Genomic DNA, 14,312 nt, shown 5'->3' on the forward strand with positions numbered 1-14,312 from the left:
CAGGGGCAGCCAGCAGCTGCATGAGTGTGACAGTGGGCTAGCACAGTGTCAGGGGCAGCCAGCAGCTGTGTGACTCACTCTGGAGATAGCTGGCTATTGACTTGAAATGCAGGGAGGCCTAACTTTTTTGGGTGGGGTGTGTGTGTGTGTGTGTGTGTGTGTGTGTGTGTGTGTGTGTGATTAGCAGTGGCCTGGGGCTGGAGTAGTAGAGAGATGGCAACATATGCAAACTCCCTTGGGAGTATCTGCTTCTTTGCCCATATTGTGCAGCTCCCAGTGGTTACAAGGTGAGCCCTACCAAGGTGTCCAGGTCACACATAACCAGGTCAGGTTGTGAACCAGCACCTGCAGTCCCATCTGCTGTTTTCTAAAAAGCCCTTCGTTTGTAGCTGCCTACAGATAAAGGCGGGCCGCTGTTTCGCAGATGTGAACAGAAGGGTGGTGGGGGGGGGCTGAGTGGATGAAACAGGGCACCCTCTGACCTTGCCGGGCCTGGGCAGGGCACTAAGGCCCCACACTGGGGCTGTTGCCCTGAGTTGTCACCCGAGAACTCTTTACTCAGGACTTGCCCACACTCTGTCACCAGTTGCTCTTCTCTGGTAACCATGACTTCCAATCTCTGAGGCCGAAATGTTCTGCACTTCCTGGATCTCACTAGAGGCATCAGGAAAAGGCAAGAATCAGGAATTCAGGGAGCCCGAGGCCAGTGGGAATTTTCCCTGCCTGCTTCACGGCTCTCCTTAGCTCTTGCTCCGCCTTCCTGAAGTCTGAAGAAAGCCCTTCGGGATGCAGTCTGGTTACACTGAGATCTACCAGACTTTCCTAATAGGAGAAAAGGAAGCAATTCTGCTTCTTGATTGGTCCCCGAGGGCTACATCCAGGGTATGGAGTACTGTGATTTCAGGATGTCACTGTGTCCAATGCCTTTCTGGTTCCCACTAGGTAGACTGTTATTTGATGTGATGAGCTTATGGTCACATGTGGAGTGTGGCCAAACATTATCAGTCATTCTGAAGAGAAACAGTAGGGTCACCTACCTACCTGTAAGCAGGCTGGCTCTCTTTCCTCCTGAACAACGCACTGGACGGGACATAGCCAACTTGGCTGACTTTTGATGGGATCCTAATGGTCAGAGCCTCATGCCTGCCTCTGGAAAGGACACAACGTTCCAAGACATGGGCGAGACTGAGTGGATGTCTCTGGAAGCCAGTGGTCACCCACCAGGTGCCTGGTGTGCGTCCCAGGACCACCACTACCCTGATGGGTCTCCCTCACCTCCATGCCACATGTTCCTCTTGGTGTTAGGTTTCTACTGGGGATTACTGCCATGTGGTGTATTTTAGACATGGTACCTGGACATTGTCAAAGTCCTATGTGATGCCCACTAGCCTTTATCTGCATTTGGTAGCAAGGCAGCAAGCTCAGGGAAGGTGTTAAGGTAGCCAGGACCACATGTCACAGCTTAGACTCCTGCAGCTCAGGGTGGAATGTTGGGAGTCTCTGGCCACTTTGTTCTAGTGTGGTTACATGAGAGATGGCATCTACACATAAGGACTTTTGTCAGTCTTCATGTGCACCCACTCTCCTGGGTCCCCCATATTTATAGAAGAGTGTAGCACCCACATCTGGGGCTGCTGGCTCACGCTGTGTGGATGTCACTGGCCTTTGCTTCAGGAAAGTTTGACAGTCTAGGACCTGCCTCTTCTTGAGGAGCAGCTGGAATTGTCTGCCACAGTGCCCGCGAGGCCACATCCAGCTTCTCACCCAGGGAAGAGCAAAAAAAAAGTGGCTATTTCTAATCCACTGCAGCCCTATTGCTCCAAACCAGTGCACTTCATGACATACCAGGATGTAGTGCCAGGATGTCAAATTGTGGGTAGGAGGTTCCTAGCTTCGTTTGAGCAATAGAATGTGGGCCTGTGGCTTTGGCTTCTTTGGGTTTTGTCAGTGTTCCTCTGCTTCTATCGTATGTGTCATCTCCCTGCCCCTGTGTCACCATAGATGAAAACATGACTCCTGGGACTCTGGGCTTGGGGTAGGAACTTGAGTTCACTGCAGAGCAAGTGCCATGTATGGAATCACCCTGGTGCTTCATGAGGATCAAACATGGTGTGTGACCACCACAGAGATGGATGGCTTTTAAGACAGGCAGGAAGCCGGGCTGTAGTGGCGCATGCCTTTAATCCCAGCACTTGGGAGGCAGAGGCAGGCAGATTTCTGAGTTCGAGGCCAGCCTGGTCTACAGAGTGAGTTCCAGGACAGCCAGGGCTACACAGAGAAACCCTGTCTAGAAAAACAAGAACAAAAACAAAAACAAAAAAAAGACAGGCAGGAGTAGGCCCAAGGTTCTGAAAATCATGAGAAAAATCACAGTGTCCTGGCTGTCCGAGCAGCTGGGGACCAGCCAGCATGTGCTAGAGGGTGACCATGTATCTGGTCAGCCAGTCTGTCCCAGGACTGACCCTGAGAGGCGAAGAGAGCTGGCACTCTGACCCAGGCAGCTGCAGTTTCACTAAGGTATACAGTGTCTGCCCTCAATTCAATCATCTGGGTCTCAGTCTTCTTCTCTTTTGAATGGGATGCTGGTACTGCTCCACAGATGTGATAAAGATCACACACGGACTACAGGGCACCTGAGAGCTTGACAGCCTTAGCAGGTGGGATGCCCACAGGAAGCATCAGCTTCAGGAAGGCAGTGCCATCTGTCTCACCAAGATGCTGATGTGGCATCTGGTGGGAGTATCTGGCTCTCTGTGCACATGGCCAGCCACCTATGAAGACATCACGGTCCGATGTTCTCCTAACAGTCCAGCCGTGGCTGTGTGCTCACAGTAATGGCTACGTTCTCACAAGGCTACTTTGGCTTTTCCTTGGCCAGTTTTTTGAAGAAAACAGATTTAGTATGGAAAGTGGTGTTTACCAAAAAGTTGTAGAGACAGACCCAGCATTGCTCAAGTCTAGGCTGCAGCGGTGTCTCTGGGTACTCACCTGAATTCCTGGGGACCTTTGGATTCTGGGCTACTCTGTGGACTCCACCTGAGGAGCAGAGACTGGACCTACGGCATTTCTGCAAACAGCTCTCTAGCCAGGCATTGTCAGCAACTCAGGCCAGGCCTGGCCAGATCGTCTGTTGCTTCAGTAATGCTGATCACCATGCAGATTTATGATTCTACCCGTAACATATTTGTGCTGGGTTTAAAAATTATTCATGAGAATAATTTAAGAACATGAAAGAGTTGGAGAAGTGGAAACAGCACCCAGCATTCTCAGCCAGCATGAGCTGCTCTGTGTCTCATTCCAGGCTGGTCCATATGGATGTGTATTTTTAGATAGTTGTTTTATTGTGTACATAAAATTTGGTCTCCTGCTTAACATAAGCATTTTGCATATTTGATGTGGTCTTTATCATTATAATTTTAATGAATGCATAATATCCTCTTAAGGAACTGTAACATAAATTAACTGCTTAGTGGAGAATATTTTAAGTTTCTTCTCTACTTGTATAAGTAATACTGTAGTATTTACGCATAGAATGTGTTCCTTATTTGGAATTAGTTCATTGTGATAACTCTGCAAAAGCCCTTGGGTAGATCTGGGAGGGGGAGTGAAGCCCAGTTTCAGGGCCTAGAAAGAAAGAGCTACACCTGCCTTCAGGGTTGGGATTCATTGATCACTCTCCTTAGGGGACATGTGAACACTGAGCAGGGTAGCCAAGTCAGGAGGGTTTGGCACTCTGGGGAGGCCAGCCTTTGAATCAGGTGTAGTAGATCTGGCTCCTATTGTTACATTGTAGAAGTTACCTTATTGTTATACTGTAACAGCTACCTTATTGTTACATTGTAGCAGCCACCTTTTACCTTGTGCTTCCTCATCAGGAAAATGAGGCCAGCTAACCACAGACACACTGTGAACAAAGACTGTGTTTAGTAAAAGGAAGACCAGATGGGGTGAGGTAGCAGATTTAGCTATGCTAGTTGAGACTGATAAGATGTGATAGTTAAAGGTCTCCTCCTTCAGCTGGGACCCCACTGGAAGATGCTGGTTCTGCTCTAGGAGCTGTGTTAGGCTGGCCCCACTGCTCCCCTGATCCAGATACACTGATGGGGAAAGCCCTGAACGCTTTAAAGAAGATGTCTTCTGAAGGGCCACCAGAGTCCATGGTGGCTGCATGGGACCTGACCATCCAAGATACAGTGGACCTGCCTTGTGGGTATTTGAGACTGACATGGACAAACTTCTGGTAGTGAATAGGGCAGGAGGCAGCATGGTGTGGTAGTGTGTGCCAGGCTATGGACACACCAGCCAGGGAGACCCCATCTCCTGCTCTATTGCCCTCTGCTGCACCCTCACTCTTGGCTGTACACTGTGAAGTGCTGTCTGTCTGCTGAGCCTTTCCACCACTTTCCTGTCATCTGTTTAGAAGTTTTACTTTATTTTAAAATGTGATCAGCTGATATGAGTCACAGGGAAAAGGATTTGCTAAGAACCACTCCCTTTCATGTGGAAGACATTTTCTAGTCAAGCTTTTGACATGCGTCACTTCTGTAATATGAGGGGATCTGCCTTGGCTGGAGCCAGAAGCCCAGCACAAGCAGAACTGGGGCAAAGAGAGGGCTGTCCATACCTCTGCACAAGCAGGATCTCCATTTATAGGCAGAGAATGGATGTGGATACCACGCCCAGGTCACACCCAGCTCACCCACAGATTCCACCAACTTATCCTGAGGCCCCTGCCTCTCTGCCTCCAAGAAGGGGACCAAAAGCTGAATTGGTTCTCATGGCTCCCAGACTCTACTCAGAATCCAAGTGAGGTTGCATGTGAGCTGCTTACCTGTGCTGTCCTCACACTGGCCTCCTGTGGATGTCATTGGCCAGCTTAGGGGATTCCAGCTGCTCTTAGAAGGAGGGATGCAGTGTGAAATAGGTCACTCCTAGGCCTCTCCCCTCATGTCTGCTAAGGCTAGCTAATCTGTCCTATAACACATTGACTAATTTTCCCAAGAGATTTCTATCTTAGCTTCCTTAAAGAGGAACTCAAAACTGCCATTCAAAATGTCCAGGACCTCCCTCTCAACCCAAAATAAACAGATGATGGATACTGGCCTAGGAGCCACTTACCCTTTATAAAATAAGGTCTATGAGCATTTTACTTGTAATTTTTAAAACTTTAGATTGGGAGATCATTGTGAATTTTGTGTGGAATTCCTGTGTATTCCTCTTCAGTTTTTGCATACATAGGATGCCAATGTGGGTATTTATTTTTTTGTTGTTGTTTTTTGTTTGTTTGTTTTTGAGACAGGGTTTCTCTGTATAGCCCTGGCTGTCCTGGAATGCACTCTGTAGACCAGGCTGGCCTCGAACTCAGAAATCCACCTGCCTCTGCCTCCCAAGTGCTGAGATTAAAGGCGTGTGCCACCACTGCCCGACTGTGGGTATTTTATTAATCAAAGTTCTTATTTACTCACTTGCCTCTGCCAAATACACCCTAAGGTGCAATGACTTGTGAGGAGTGTGTATTCGGGTTCAGAGCTTGGAAGGCCACATTTTCTTTTAGTGTCTAACCCCTGCCTTCAGGCTCCCGGGCGCCTAGCATGTCACCTAGAGCCTTCTTCTCCAGGAGATGCTCTTTAAGGTCACACTCAGTCTGTAGATCTGCCCAGACAAAGCCAGGGTGTGACAAGGCACTGTGTAGTTGCAGGCTCCTACTGGGAGCAAGGTGGCATTGCACCAAGGCGCTGTGGCCCCTTTGATCCTCAAGTAGTGCAGCCAGAGTTGCCTGAGGTGACAGACAGAGCAGCATAAGTCTGATCTTCCCCACTGTGTCTCAGGAGCTCCTGGTGGACTGGGTTGCTGGCAGCCATTGCTCTTGCATGTGGCTGAGAGCATTTGGACAGAAGAGCTTTGATGGCATGTGGGTGGTAAGTATGCAGGGTGTCATGCCAGGTGTGTGTGTGTATGTGTGTGTGAAAGGTTCCCTGGTGGAATGCCAGTTATAGTGTTCCAGAGGGCCAAGTGCTCCTGATACTTCTCAGTAGCTTTCTTATGAGCACAGATAGTGAAATAAATGAACAGAAGACCTTTGTCGTGGTGTGCCTGTGGCTTGTGGTCAACTGAGTGTATACAGAGCGCACTAACTCACACCTCACTGAACCCTGAGCTCTACAAGCTGCTTGGTGCAGTGAGCATACAGGTGGAACAGCCCTCTCAAGGCTGCCTGGGACCTCTCAGACCTTGAGAGTGTGATGGAGTTTCAGACCGGCCGTTGGGTTGAGTAGGAGCAGCTACTGGGACTAAGTCCAAGTCTCAGAACTGGGCTTTTCATCTCCTCCCTTAACTCCTGACTCTTGGGCTCTTAGCTGAGTCAAGGTTCTAGTGCTGTCAGCATGGGCCGTGAAGTCTGTTGTGGGCTCTTCCTGTTCTTCAGAGTGTCCCAGTGCCATCCCTCCCCATAACGTGAGACAGGAAGAGTCACTGCTTTCCACTGTGCACACAATGCAAACAGCTTCCGAGAAGATCCGTGGATCCTCAGGATCCCCGAAGCACCCCCGAGGTGCTAAGCTGCTCCTCACCAGCCAGTGATGGGGAGGAGGGATGCCCCTCATCGTCAACCCAACCCGTGCTCCCTACAGGCCTTGAGCTCACAAGTAAAGCCCAGTTGCTTTCCAAGGCAGAGGGGTCAGTGTTGCTGAAGTTGTGTTGGGAAACCTATAACGTAGTGTGATCCTCATGTGGAGGTTGGGGGCCCCTCCCAGACTCTAGGTGCCCCCTTCTCGGTGGATTAGAAGCACATTGTCTGGGTGGGTGGATGGTTTGGTGCACTACTTTGGTAGGTGTAAGAATTTTAGGAGATGATGAAATATATCTCCACAGCACAGGCCTGGGGGGTTGTGACCCAGACTTTCTGCCCTGTGTCTGCTCCCTAGTCTTCGGTTCTCATCTCTCACGGCCCCAGGCTGCCTCAGCTGTGCCTTCCCTGCCGTGATGGACCATATCTGCTAAGACCGTGAGCCAGGGTCAGTCCTTTTCCCTTACCTGGCTGCTTGTTGGGTATTTGGTCACAACAAGAGTAGCCAGCAGTCAAAGTGAGGCTCTGAACCAGTGAGCAGGCAGTGCCTTGCCCTGTCTGGGGAGTCCTGTCATCTGGGGGAACCTGTGGGTTTTCTTCAGCTCTACCATGGTAGAACCAGCTACCCCAAGGACTCAGAAGTAGCTGGCAGTCCCTGCGTCCCTCTGGGTCACTTGGTGGAAATACTTGACCGTGAGAGGTGTGGTCTGTAGCTGGGAGCTGAGAGCCTGGCTTTGGGCTGAATGGTACCTCAGTGGGTTTGGGCATCTGAATTTCGAGATGAGCTCCAAGTCTGAGTAAGCCTCTTTCAGAATCTGTCGACCTGGCTTTTTATAAACGCAAGTGCCGCTGTTCTGCTCCGCCCCGGTGATAATTACTGAACAGTCTCTAAATGACGCTGACAGGTGACATTGAGGAACCCAGCATTCAGGAGTATTTTGGGGACTTGTTCTGTGCCTGACCATATGGTCTAGTAGCTAAAATGATTTAACATTGACAAAATGTGTTTCAAAAGGGGAGATTTAAAACTGCCTGTTTATTTTCTCTTTTCTTCCAGAGGAATATTTTTATGCCTGTTACAAACATGGCAGAAGCCGTGTGTTTACTGCCTTCACCCCCAGAGCATAGACCTGTCACCAGGCAGACTCCATCTTCCTTCCTCATAGCAGGCGAAGCACAGTGCCTGGTTCCCAGCCTAGACACACGGGCTCTGAGCACAGGGCTTCACCACGTGGAGCATTAGGATATTTTCAACAGTGCTGCTGGTCTGCTTTATATGGATTGTTAAGATCTGTAGATGTGGGAGCTTCAAAGCGATCATGGGAATGGAGGGACCAGTGAAGGCGGAGCATGTGAATATCATTCTTAGCCGTTCATCACACACCTGAGGGCACCACACTGCCGAGGGTACACAAAGGGATGTGAGACAGTTCCTGGGACCACAGAGGACCTGGGGGTCTTGAATACTACATGCCACTGTGAAAGGCCACCCATGGCAGCAAACCTGGGCCACAGGCTCACAGCAGCTGGCCTAGCCTCCTGGTTTTAAAGCTCAGTGGGCAGTGAGGCCCTGTTATCACTGACTAGACCCTGCCTGGCACTCCAGACTCAGGCTCAGGCTCAGGCTGTGTGGGAAGAAAATGTGTTTTGAGAAAAATGCTGAGAGTTGACCTGAATATGTTGATTCTGTGACTGCCACAGACTAGGACTTGACTGGAGCCACCAGCTCCAGAGACCGCCTCAGCGTTCCATCTCATTCAAGGTGAAATAGCTGATCTGGGAGCCAGAGTATTTGAGAGGTCGGAAGCCCTGGTGGGAGGGAAGTATTATTAGTCAGAAAATCTAACAAACCAGCTATGAAATAGAAGTGGACTCTTAATTAAAAGATAGCACCGTGCAGCCCTGCCGGGCTGGAGCCGGCTGTTTTAGTTTCTAACGTCGTTCCCTTCATTGCAAAGCCACCGTCTGTTATGTTTCTAGGGTCACTGCACAATCATCACCAATGGTGGGTTGAAAGTTTATTTATAACGCAATAATCAGAAGAGCTGATTACAAGGATCGTTTTAGAATCTTCTGGCTGCGAGAAAAAATGTAAATAGGGTCCAGATGCGTGTTCAAACATTTGGAGCAAAGAGTGCTGGGAGTCCAAGGAGGCTGAGAAGCATTGGCTAGGTGGCCAGTCCATGATGATGTGGTTTGGAGCAAGAGGATCGGTGTCCATTGTTAGTGTTCCCCACCCCTCCCCCTCTGCACACTTCTCCTACCTCACCTCCTGGCACACCCTTCCCATGATAAACCAGCCATATCACTATACTGCAGAAGCCTAGGGAGGACGGAAAGGCTTCTGGGAGAGGAGGGGTGGAGAATAGGATAGCTTCCTTTAAATGCAGATTATGGTCTGAGCAAGTGACAGTGGGAGGAAATCTTTCTTAGATCCAGCACAGAACATGGCAAAGCAGACACAGCAGCCCAGTCCGGAGAGTTTAGCTACATGGAGAGCTGGCTGGGCTGCCAGGGGAGGTTCCAACTGCCAGGATCCTCATCTGCAGGAAGTGGCCTTCCACAGGGCTGGGCCCATGAGAGGTCTTCTGTTTGGGTTATACACAGAAACACTTCTCATTCACAGTAATCGGATTGAAGTGGGTGGAACATGCATTAAGCTGTGGGGCTGTGGGGCTATTGTTTAGTTTGATTTAATGTTGATAAATGACAGCCAATCGCTTGCCCAGATGGGTGGGATAAATTCCACCAGAGCTTTTGTCTTGCTCTGCAGGCTGGCTCCCGGCAGTCCCCTGCGAGTTTCCTGGTGTACCATCAGTAGGATTAATGTGCCCTTTGACATCTTAGGAGCTCAGAGACCTAGACCTTTGAGATTTCCCAGGAGCCCTGGTTCCATGACTCAGCCACTACAACAATGCTGTGCTCAGCACATGGCTGCTATGGTCCTCATTAGAGTCGTGCAGAGATTGTCCCACACTTTCTCCCTAGAGCATAGTCTAGACGTCTGGGTGATTATGAGGATTGCCCTAAGGTGGGAGCGCTCCCTGCTCGCTGCTGAGGTCCCCAGTGTGATGGCATCACGAAACCACTCTGAAGTGGAGAAGCTGAGTGAAGGTGAGCCAACAGAACCAGACGTCTCACTCGGTGTCTTTGTTTCTCCAGGGTGACTGGAATGACATCGACTCCATTAAGAAGAAGGACCTTCACCACAGCAGAGGAGATGAGAAAGCACCGGGCGTGGAGACCCTCCCTCCAGGTACCGTGTCTGAACTGGGGCTGGGCTTTGGTGGTCCTCCTAATTGTTAATGGTCCCACTATAGTGCTAGCAGTGTTGGCTTGGGGCAGAGTGAGTGACTTAAGCTGCTGGACACAGCCTGAGAGCATACTTTGTTTTTTCCTGTCAGGGCCTTGATATGTGGTCAGCAGAATTTATTGAGAGAGAAACAGTAACAACTGAACAACAGGGTCTGAACTTCCAGGTCATGAAAAAAATTCTGAATGACTTGATTTTTTTTTGTTTTTGTTTTTGTTAAAGAGTTTTAGGTTCACAGCAAAGTTGGCAAAAGATCCAAAATGTTCACATGGCATGCATGCAGCTCCCACTGCCCGTCTGTATCTCCCCATGGTGGGACACAGGAACGGGCTGTGAACTGCATTAAATCAGGGTAACCACTAGTGTCCACTAGTGTCCGCAGTGAGGGTCATGCTTGGCGGTAGGGCACACTCTGTGTGTGTGTGTGTGTGTGTGTGTGTGTGTGTGTGTGGTCAGAAGAGGACACTGTCCTCTGTCACTATCAACATGTTCCTTCGAGGAGGGGGGTCCTTTCTTAAACTAGGGGCCCACATTTTCTCAGCCAGCCCCAGCAATTCTCCATTCTCTGCCCTTTGTGAAGCTGGAGTGGCTGGCATGCCTTGGATAACTGACTTGCCGTGTGGGTCCCTGCGCCTGCACAGACACTCTTATCTGCTCGAGACATCTCTCCAGCCCCATCCTGTGAGTTCTGACAAACGTGTGACAGAGGTCCATTTAGTGTCAGAGTAGAGAGACCATCCTGGTGACTCCTATGCTCTGCCTGTTCCCCTGCCTCTGCCATCCCCTGCCCAGTACCAGATCTTACTGTTCTGTACTGCCTTTCCTGGCATGGCAAAAGATTGGAGCAGAGGCTACAGACTAGTGCATGCACTTACTAATACACACCTCAGTCACTTCATGTCTCTATGGCTAATTTCTTTCTTTTCTTTAGATTTATTTTCCCATTTTTATTTTGTGTGTGTATGCATGTATGTACACATGTATGTGAATGCCTATAAAGGCCAGAAGAAGGTGTCAGGTCCCTTGGTTTTGTAAGCCACAGGAAGTGGGAATGTGAGAACTCAACTGCAGTCCTCTGCAAGAGCAATGCCCAGTCTTAACCACTGAGCCATCTCTCCAGCCTTAGCTGGCCAAGTTCTAGCATTGAGTGATAGTCTACTGCCTGGCTATACACAGCTTATTTTTGCATTTAATAGTTCTCTTGAATTGTCTCTTGCTATTGCCTCCTTCAGTGCTGAGTCTGATGAGGACGGAGCTTTGTATGCTTGGATGGATACTGTAACCATGAGCTTTACTAAACTGGATGCACAATGAAAACACCTTTCTCTAGGTTCAAGAGAGTACCAGAATGTTTATGAAGATGTCTTAGAAGCAGTTCGGTCCCAGTTGCCATGAAGAAAAATGCAGATGTGAATGTGTCCTTATCAACTGGCTCATGTCAGAGATTAATGAGTGTAGCAGCAAGAGGAGTCCTGACACTAGAACTCTGCTTGGGCCAGATGCTGTGAATAAACTGAAGCTTATTTATTTAAAGTTCCAGATGAGTTGCATTGGACCAGTGGTTTTCAACCTTCCTACTGCTATGACTCCCCAGCCATAAAATTATTTCACTGCTACTTCATAACTGTAATTTTGCTACTATTACCAATTGTAATGTAAATATCCGATATCCAAGATATCTGATATTTGACTCCAGAGAAAGGGTGGTTCAGCCCTAAGAGGGTCTCCACCCACAGGCTGAGAACCACTGCTCTAGATTCTAAGAGATAATTGTTTTTTGGATGCTTTGGTATTAGTAAACTTAAGTTACTTTCTGCCTCCATTTTACTTCCCATTTCTGCATTTCAAAGCTGCTTTTTTCCTCTTTGAGACTTGATTGTTCATAGAAACAATGTTTCAGACAGCGAGGATCTAGTGTGATACTTCAGTTTTTCCCTAAAAACTTGTGCTTGTAATTAGAAATGAGGTTTTTTCTAGGTGTCAGGGATTCGATGACCATACTTAAGAGTCATGGAGTGGGGAACAGCTGGAGAGATAACTCACTGACTGCTCTTCCAGAGGCCCCGAGTTCAGTTCCCAGCAACCACATGGTGGCTCACAACCATCTGTAATGAGACCCGATGCCCTCTTCTGGTGTGTCTGAAGACAACTACAGTATACTCACATATATAAAATAAATAAAAAAATTATTTTTTTTAAAAATGTCATGTGTGTTTAGAACAAAGTAAAACAGTAATATGCAAGGTGAAATGCTTTTGGATAAATATAAGCCTATTTTATGACCTTTCTTAATTCGAACTCTTTGCCTTAAATGGTAGACCATTTAGATGTTTGCACAAAATATAAAAAGAAATTGTTTTGGAGGGCTAAAAAAATAGAAGGTTGTGCAAATATGTGTATAGTTTTCTGTGTACACACATGCATGCATACATACATATACACATACATACATGCATGTGTGTACACAAAGGAGCTATCTGGCTCTAGAGAACACTGCAGGTTACCCTGCAGGTTAACCCTCCTTTGCAGTGGCTGCCTTAAGGAGGTTGCTAGTTGTATATAGTGTGTATACATCAGTAGCTACGCTGCTTCCCAGTGTTAACAGCCCGGGAAGCACGCTGCAGACTACCAGCATCAGAACGTGTGTGTTCAGCTTGTATATCTGCAGACCTGCTGTCGATGTGAGCCGCATGAAGGATAAGAAGTGCCGCTCTCAGTTAGCCTGCCAGGCGCTCAGGTTAAATAACTGATACCTGTTAGTGTAGGTTGGTGGTTGGTAGGTTGGCTGGTTGGCTGGTTGGTGGTTGATAGTTGGTAGGTTGGCTAGTTGTTAGGTTGGTGGTTGGTAGGTTGGTAGGTTGGTGGTTGGTAGGTTGGTAGGTTGGCTGGTTGTTAGGTTGGTGGTTGGTAGGTTGGCTGGTTGTTAGATTGGCTGGTTAGTGGTTGTTAGGTTGTTAGGTTGGCTGGTTAGTGGTTGGTAGGTTGGTAGGTTGGCTGGTTAGTGGTTGGTAGGTCGGTAGGTTGGCTGGTTGCTGGTTGGTAGTTTGGTAGGTTGCTAGATTGGCTGGTTGGTTGTTTCTGTCCAATTGCTGCTTATATTATGGAAGACAAAGCATTTCCTTTCAACAGTCTGTGATGTTTATTAATGTTGCCCCCCCAAACGATGTTATAAAAATGGAACAGATCTATAGTTTGGGGCAAAATAGTAAAACTAAATGTGTAGGTAAACTGCTATAAAGTATTTTCTAAAGAAAGATATGCAAAGAAACTATTACCTATATCAGATGTATATTTAAAGATTTCTTTTTCATCATAGATACCAAGAACATAAAGATGAGTGGACACATTTAACCACGGCATACTGTGGTTCATTAAACAACACAGACTTCATCTCATGGAGTTCATCTGTTAATGCTGATTTAAACAGTGCTTGTCTTATCATGCAGGAACATGAGTTCTTATTCCAAAATATAAGGAATTTGAACTAATGTTGACTTAGTTTGTGCTGTATCATCTTTTCACAGCTTACTTTTTCTCTGTTATCTTTTCTTTGCCCAAAGTCAGCTGACTGTGTGTATGTATTTCTGGGGTTTTATTTAGATCAGTTAATATATTTATGTATTTTACCAAAACCATAATTATTGCAACTTTATATAGAGAAAGTCTTAAATTTGGATGATGTCAGTCCCTCACTTCATTTTTCTTCTTCAGGATGGCAATAACTCTTCTGGACCTTCTGCTATTCCCCTTGAAATTTAGTCTGTTTATTGATTGCCACACAATAGCTCACTGAGACTTTTCTTGGTCTTGCGTTGGATCTGTAAATCTGAGAGAACTGGCATTTGACAGTACTGTGTTCCCTACTCACACGCGTGGCAGCTTATGGCCACTTGTCCCATTTTTCTCTGGCATCTTTCATCAAAGCTTTCTAGTGTCCTTCATACAGCTCTTATGCAGAGTTGTCCAGATTTAAATTTAAGGTTCCTTTGGGGAGTTCCAGTGTAGATGATACTGCACTTCTGACTTTTACCTTGCTCAGTGCTGATAGACAGTGACACACCTGTCTCTAGTAACTGGTCTTATGTCTTGCAGTGTTGCTGAAGTTGCCTCTAGATAGCTTGTTGTTGCTTCTCTCATATTTTATATACAAATAGCATGGCCTTTGTGAACAAAGATGGTTTTGTTTCTTCCTTTGCATCAATGTAGCTTTTCTTCTCCTTTCTTGTCTTACTCCATTCATGAGGGTTTTTGGTACAGTGTGAAAGGGGATGGGTCTCTTGCCTTGTTTCTCATCAGTGAGACAGTGAGTTCTCATATTTGAGCTGTGGATTTATCTCAGGCATCACTTACTTTGCTGAGAGTTTCTGTCCTGAAGGAGTATTGGGTTTTGTCAGGGGCCTTTTCTGCATCATTTGATGTGGTCATGCATATGCT

General features: G+C 47.5%; 1 protein-coding gene across 1 annotated transcript in view; it reads left to right on the forward strand.

The window, feature by feature from the left end:
* Positions 1-14,312, forward strand: part of Galnt2 (polypeptide N-acetylgalactosaminyltransferase 2) — a 118,057-nt gene that overhangs the window by 54,638 nt on the left and 49,107 nt on the right. Inside the window, exon 2 of the mRNA XM_031341767.1 lies at positions 9,728-9,821. Coding sequence (XP_031197627.1) covers positions 9,728-9,821 — 94 coding nt within the window. The remainder of the gene's footprint in view (positions 1-9,727; positions 9,822-14,312) is intronic.

This window comes from Mastomys coucha, unplaced genomic scaffold (genome assembly GCF_008632895.1).
Source record: "Mastomys coucha isolate ucsf_1 unplaced genomic scaffold, UCSF_Mcou_1 pScaffold22, whole genome shotgun sequence".
Lineage (NCBI taxonomy): Eukaryota > Metazoa > Chordata > Mammalia > Rodentia > Muridae > Mastomys > Mastomys coucha.